Genomic DNA, 7,837 nt, shown 5'->3' with positions numbered 1-7,837 from the left:
GTTGTGGTCGGCGGGTCCTTGGAGGCGGCGCTCGGACAACGGTCTCGCGAGTTGGCATCGTGGGTGGCTGGTGAACTTGGTGGCTCTGGAAGTGTCGCCGACGGCGACGTTTGGGTGGATTTACCTTGAGTACTCCTTCCCGCATTTTTGGCGAACTCTCGTAACCGTTCGAGTTCCTGTTTCAATAACTCCTTCTCGGAGTCNGTCGGCCGTTGCCGGAAACCCGGTCGGAAGTTAAACCGACGGATACGGATGGCGTGTCCCCGTACTCGCACGAGTCTTCCTGAAACGGGTGAAAGTTGGAGTTTAATTTAACGTTAGACGGAGAAGGCGATGAAGGATATTGATCACGGTGTTACCGCGAAATCCTTGTTCCGGGCGACGCCATCGATTGTGATCGATCCGATGATACCGTCCGAGACGAGGCTGGAATATATTCTGGACGCGAATTGCTCGACTTCGGCCTCCGTGAGTATCGATTTCAATTGGTCCGGGAGGGCCGAGATCAACGTGCCAACGATACGTCTCTCTGAAAGTGTGGACGAAATATTTAAATGTTTTCACTGTGTTTCTCTTCGTTTGTTAATTTTCCTCCAATGTAATCTCACCCGATCGTTCGTTTCGAAATCAAGCAAAACTCGAAGAAACGAGACAAACATCGAACCTGTGCAATTCTCACTGAACGAGTACGACTTAATGACAAGCTCGTTTCTGGCTTCGACGCCATCGCAGTCTTCCTCTAGCATCTAGCTCTTATCCACATCTGTCCGATCCCTGAAGTTTTTTTCCAATTTCAAGATCGAGGCATGATCGATTCACGTTGATGAACTCAACAATGGATTCACTTCCCCTCGTTGCTTTTTACCACAAATTTTGCAAACGCTTCGCGATAACGTTTGATCCCAGAGTTAACCTCTGACAGTAGTGAGATAATAATTGCCAATCGTATAACCAAAATAATTTTTTCTTAACCGAAATGATATGCTTCTTCCTGTTGCAACGACCAGCTACGATCCAAAAGAAACACCACTCCGATAGCTTTCAACATCATGTTGAAAGGCTCGAGTTGAATTTTTTACCGATTTCCCGAAGAAATTTTATGCGAGAAACGAGGGCGTAATCATCGTTGGACGATGAAAACACGAACGCGACGCGTGGCGAATCACGCCTCCTCGATAAATCTTATCGCGTTCCTTATCGAAATGAGACGTCATATATCATGGATGAGTGTACATAGGTATTCGGTCTTTGATCTATGTTAAACTCGTGGATCGTTCGAGTACAAAAGTAGATCAAATATTTGATGAAATTTTATCTCGTATCTTGAAATTGCACGGAAAATTATTTGAATTCGATTCGATCGAAAAAGTTAACATTAATGTCGACAAATTTATTATGATGCATCCTTTGATAAATATTCCCATGCACATATCGGATTGTATTTATGGATTTTTCGATCGCTATGAATAGTAGCCAAACTCGTACATGAATTGCAACAGATTAAATAAAGAAAGTAATAAGGTTAATGAAATATTTAGAATCATCTCTTTGTAGAGCAACTATAGACAAAAAGAATAGATAACGAGAAAAGGATAGAGATAGAGAATTATTCGTCAGCACCATCTTTCGAATATCAAAGGTACTTCTTTATAAGTCATTTTTCTGAAAGTATCCAAGAGATGGCGCTAATATCCAATTCTTATTCTATCTTACCCTACTTTTTGAAGGTATATTCTTGATACTCAAAAAATAATTTTTATCCTATCGAAAAACGTTCGATAAATATTGCAAAAAGATTAATTTTATAAATATATAGCAAAAGCAATTTATAAAATTAAGAAAACTATTGAAAAAATTGCAAAATAAGTCGCAATATGTAAGTGCAGTAGGTAATTTATAATTAATATGTTCTATTAAAGTCTTATATTTTCTATTTATATTTTTATTTATTTATTTTTTTTTTCATTTTTTTTATGCCTTCTCTTTCAATAAATTTTTCTTTTATAACTTTCCAACTCTTCTACGAGTTTCAATATAATATTTTCATAAATATTATATGGATTTACATAATGGTTCTTTTATAATACTTTTAAAAAAATATTTGTTAATATTGTACAATATGCGCTTTTGTTTATAAAGTATTAAATAAGTACATTCGATAGTACAGTCGAAATTAAATAGATACTAAAAAAGTTTCGAAGATCAGCGCCATCTTGCGTTTGGATCGCTGAAGCTCCAATTTGTTATTAGCATAACAGAATGTACGAGGAGGTATACGAGATCGCAGATGAGAAAAGCAATATTGTACGAAAAGAACAAAGAGTATTTCCCACCATTACAAAAATACCGCAGAGAAAATTCAATAACTCGTTTTCCACTAAAAATTTCAACACTTTTAAGCTCATATCTCGCAATTAAAACTCCAACCAAGTTTCTCGTATCAATTTTAATATCAAATTTTGCCTAATTAATTAATTATTAACGATTAACGCGTCATAGCTTCTAATACATCGATGACGCCATATTGAAAATTCATTAATAATTCCTTTTCTATTGAAAATTTCTGCACTTTTAAGCTCGAATATTGCAGCTAGAACTCCAACCAAGTTTCTCGTATCAATTTTAATATCAAATTTTGCCCAATTAATTAATTATTAACGATTAACGCGTCATAGATTCTGATACATCGATGACGCCATATTGAAAATTTATTAATAATTTCTTTTCTATTGAAAATTTCTGCACTTTTAAGCTCGAATATTGCAGCTAGAACTCCAGCCAAGTTTCTCGTATCAATTTTAATACCAAATTTTATGCAATTAATTAATTATTAACGATTAACGCGTCATAGATTCTGATAAATCAATGACGCTATATTGAAAATTCATTAATAATTCTTTTCCTACTGAAAATTTCGATATTCTTAAGATACGAGAAATTGGCTGGAATTCTAGCTGCAATATGAGAGTTCAGAAGTGATGAAATTTTCAGTAGAAAAAGTTTTATCAATGAATTTTCAATATGGCGTCATCGATGTATCAGAATCTACGAGGCGTTACTCGTTAATAATTAATTAATTAACAAAAATTTTGCATCAAAATTGATACGGGAAACTTGGCTGGAGTCTTAGCTGCAATATTCGAGCTTGAAAGTATTGAAATTCTTAGCGGAGGATGAATTATTAATGAATTTTCTATTTCACGTCCTCGAAATGGAAGATGCTGTCCGTCCTTCTCGCACATGTTGCTTTCCTTCTCACTTCGAATACCTCTTCACGTATTCTGCTATACTAATAACAAATTGGAGCTTCGGCGATCCAAACGCGAGATGGCGCTGATCTTGGAAACTTTTTAGAAACTCTCTCACTTACCGACGAAACGTCAAATTCAACGATTTTAATAAAATTTAAAAAAACAAACGATTTGAAATCTATAATTCTCCGTAATTTAAAAATCATTTAAGCATAAATGAATATGAAAAATATAGAGATGAGCAATAAAGAAAAGAAGAAACGTTTGCTTGTACGTGTTATATACGTGTTTTTAATTTATATAACGAAACATGTTATATAAAATATAAATTTATAGAAAATAAATTTTCGTACGTATAAAATAATATATGTAAGAATGTAAATACGTGCATGCATGGATTCAGTTGAAATTTTTAATCAATATAAGCAAACAAAGAAGACAATAAACTTAATAAGAAACCATTTCATGAGTTTATATAGATTCTGTAAATACAGAAGGACAAGGCATCTTAAGAATAAGGCATCTCCAATGCCGTAAATGAAACGTGTATATAGAAAGGGCAGAAAACAATGAGTAAGTAAGTAAGTATTATATAGAAATATAGCGTCTGCGCTATCTGTTAAATAGAAGGCATCTCTACGAAAGTAGGTAGGTAAAATAGAGCGTTCAAAAGATGGAGCTGCGATCAATTTTTTTTACTCTCTTTTTTTTACTCCTTGAAAGAAATGTATTCAAGAACGTTAAAGGGATGATATGATGAATTCTTATCTATTCTTCTCCCTATCATTTTCCTATCATTTTTCTCTCCAATTTTTATCCTATCTCTATCTATCATTATTTGCTATATCCTTCTTCATACTTGCTCTTGTACTTTAAACGTCTACTCCCATTATTATTGAAACTACATCGTATATCATACTTTATTGCAATGAAATATCTCAAGAACAAAAATAACAAATTAATACAAGAAATATTTTGTTATTCCATCAATTAATTATTGCAATCCCGAAATTCAATTTCGATAATTATCAACGTTCCAATTCTATTCTAACCCAAATTGAAGAGAAGTGAAAAATCCAATGTGATTTTCCATTTTGTTTCCCCTTTTGCCTATCTGAATATTTCAAAACATGCAACAGCGACAGTTTACAAACTGTTAATCGAATAAAACGGATGTCATCTCACGGATGACCGTTACTTCGAAACACTCGTTTCCTACTCTCGTGTATCGATTGCCGCGTTCAAACAGAGGAGAGGAGAACGAAACGGGCTTACCGAAAAGCGGTGATACGGAAGAGGGTCCGACCCTGTGTTGATCTTTGGCCGTGATCGACGGGGTCTTTGCAGCTTCTTGCTCTTTCGCGGCAATCGCGGCCAATTCCTCGGGATCCGTGAACACGCTGTCGCTCGACGATTCTTGACTAGGCGGCATCGACAGCTCGGCAACGACCATGCACTTGTTGGCCAACCGCCACGAATCCGTGACCAGAAGCGTGGGTTCTTGCTTCTGGATCTGTTCCGTGCTCGCCGCTCCCTCCTTCGCCCTCGCGTCATCCTTCCTCGCCTCTACCGTCTCTCCAGATCCATCCTCGCCCACCTTCTCGATCCCGATCGATCTCTCCTCCCGCGCACAACTCTTTTCCGACCAATCCCGCCTGACATCCTGAGGGCTGACCTATTCGAAAAGGAAGATGTTAGAATATCTCCCTTCTTATCCTCTTTTTTCAACGACAATTGTACTTTGTCTTTGAGCAAATGATCGTTCGAGATCCCGATCCATTTAAATATTAGGGTTAGGAGAGACGTCATCGTACGAGGTCACGCAATTACTCGACGAAAATTCGAGCCCCGTTCGATCTCGAGGCGAGGACGGTTTAAGGAATGACAAGCGGAACGCGTGTGTCATCGTGCGTCAAACGTGCGACGTTCTTGAATCGCCCCAACGTGGCGCTAGCCAGCACTGCGGTTAACTGCGTTCCGTCAACTGTCAAAACACCCCCCCTCCTACCTTCCAACTCTCGACCAATTTCACGCGTTTCTATCCAAAAATCTATCTCTTTTCCTTCGAAACGAACGTAGCGACGTTCCTCGCGAACGTGGATACAANGTGGGAGAAAAATTTCGAAAAATACCTTCCTCTCCGCGGTGGAGGCAGGAGGCGGTTTCGGTGCTTGCCTCTTCTGGGTGAGCCTCTTCTCCACGCCGACCAGCCTGGATCCCTCCTGCTCCTGCTTCCTTCCAACCGTCTCCTCCTCCGCCTCTCCTCCTCCNGAGGGACACGCGTCGCCACTCCCGTTCCCCGTCTCATATCCTTTCTCGATCGTGCGGGAGACGCGCGTATGTATGTATGAATGTGTATACACGCGTGAGAGGAGTGTTTTCTAGTTGGATTTCTCGAGCATCTTCGACGAGCGACGATATGTTGTTCGATTTCGAATTATGGAATTTGGGGTTGATGAGTTTGGTTGTGGAGAGAGAGAGAGAGAGAGGATGAGGGTGGATCGGTGTGAAAACTGTGATGTGAACGCGGTCTCGTTACGGGGCCGCTTTATCGATCGTTTATCGGCCGTTACAGTGGTGAGTGAGGACGCTTTGGTCGCTCGATAAACGTTCGCGAACACCGAGTCGATTCGTTTATTGCACGGTGAGAATGGTGGTAATAAGTTTCCGTGGATGCGAGGCAATTCCATTCGAGCGATATTTTCTTCTGTTTCTTCTTCGTCGTTCGAGGTTTGTCGGGCGAGCAGCTCTTCCTGTCCTGGTGAAAATTTATATAATATCGGCGATAAAGGAAACGCGGAGATGGTTTTTAGAGGGACGGAACCGTTGAAATTCACTCGTCACTGTCACTTTTTTTTTTCTATCTCTGGAAATTTACGCACGAGAAACGAAACTAGCGTAGCGTACGACGATACTAACGATATAAACACAGGGGAGGGGAACTGTTTTGCATTGAGTCGTCATCGTTCGAAATGCGCAAGCTCGTGCAATCGGGATGCGAGAGACGCGAGGGGGGAGGTGTTCTCGAGGAAGGATTATCGATGTGTACGTTTTCGTTTGCGATAATAATCGGGGTGACTTTCAACAAGCCCGAGTTTTGATTGCTTCGATCGTTCGTTCGATTATCGTTTGATTACTCCCGAAGGTAAGTTTCGATCGAATCGGATGGGGGATCGGGTTTCCGAAAGGAGCAACAACGGGGACGTTGTCGTTTTATCGTTTATTTTATATCGCAACATAAAATTTGTACAAATAATAATTCGTAATAATATCGTAACTATAATGGACGATAATTGATATATATATATATGTGTCGATCGATATATATCAATTTCAAATTTGCACGCGACACGCATGCGGCGGACGTGATGCGCGCGCATCGCGACGCTTTGAGCGTCCTCTGTCGACGCGCGTAGAGCACGCGCTGCACGCGTAGAAATCACTCCGACCGACACTCGGTATGGCAGGGACCTTGTTCGACGATGCGTATCTTCTCGCGGTAACGCTTCCGTTCCCGGAAACGGTGAAATTTGTTTGGTCGGGAGGTCGGTCGGTCGGTCGGTCGGTTTGTCGTTGAAAACGGCGGAAGAACGGTGATTTCCAATCGCTTCCGGAGACGATGTAATAGCGGTCCAAGATGTATCGAGAAACGGCCGAGAATCTACTCGGAGACGTATTTTTTTTATTTCGTCCTGTCGCGTTTTTAAAATTGTGGATAAAATTTGAATATATATATCAACTAGAAGAAAGAAACGCGTGGATGAAAAATCGTATAGAAATAAAATGGAATATAAAAAAGGAAAAAAAACGAAAAGAAATTTCTAATAGCAGCGAATAAAGGAGACACCGTCCCGCGGTCGATAAAAAAGCTCGCCCGTTCTCCCCCAGACGATAAAAAAAAAGAAATCATCTTCGTAACTCGGCGAAGAAATGAGATCACAAGTCGAAAGGAACGAACACGATCCGGCTGGTCCTTTTTCTTTTCTTTCTATCCTCCTCTCTTTCTCCTTTCTCTCCTTTATCTCCTATATATCTCTGCGGCCTCCCCTAATAGCGCGCGTATATTTTGACACGAGTACTAGAACACGAATTGAAACACGATTTTCGTCACGAACGTCGACGGCGTTCGCAAGAGCGGTACAAAAATAAGAACTTCAACGAAGGTCGCTACATTACGCGATATTTCTAAAACGCGCCGCGTTAATACTACGAAATTAAAGGAGCGCACGGATGCGCGAGACAAGAAATATCCTTTCAACGTTAAAAGCGTAGCTATCGTTAGTTCGGATTGGAACCGCGATAGTGAATTCTCGCGGTTTTCTAACGCGAGACACGGGCAACGCGTCACAAAGGCCACCGAGTATTCCACTTTCTCTTCGCTTAATCGTCCTTCTCCCCTCGTGTGGTACACGTGCTCGTACGGAAACACGTTACGGAACGAAAGGAGAACGAGGCTGTTGGAATTCTTCGTTGGAATCCCTCGGGCCCTGTCCACAACACGGCCACGTGTCCCACTTCGGTTAAGTACTGATACGTTTACCGTTATTTACAACAGACGAACGTTCGAAAACGTTGCAGTCAGGCGA

The 7,837-nt window shown here is 40.5% G+C and overlaps 2 protein-coding genes across 2 annotated transcripts in view; one reads left to right on the top strand and one right to left on the bottom strand.

The window, feature by feature from the left end:
• Positions 1-7,837, top strand: part of LOC102676092 (microtubule-actin cross-linking factor 1-like) — an 81,873-nt gene that overhangs the window by 65,637 nt on the left and 8,399 nt on the right.
• On the bottom strand, positions 180-1,248 carry LOC102681445. Its single transcript, XM_006611782.2, has 3 exons — positions 665-1,248; positions 360-529; positions 180-283 (listed from the first exon to the last, which is right to left on the bottom strand). The coding sequence occupies exons 1-3, from the start codon at positions 744-746 to the stop codon at positions 182-184; spliced, it is 354 nt and encodes a 117-aa protein (XP_006611845.1). The 5' UTR covers positions 747-1,248; the 3' UTR covers positions 180-181.

Source organism: Apis dorsata, unplaced genomic scaffold (assembly GCF_000469605.1).
Source record: "Apis dorsata unplaced genomic scaffold, Apis dorsata 1.3 scaffold_92, whole genome shotgun sequence".
NCBI classification, from domain to species: Eukaryota; Metazoa; Arthropoda; class Insecta; order Hymenoptera; family Apidae; genus Apis; species Apis dorsata.
The sequence above is the reverse complement of the archived record's forward strand: the minus strand, read 5'-3'. Positions and strand labels throughout refer to the sequence as shown.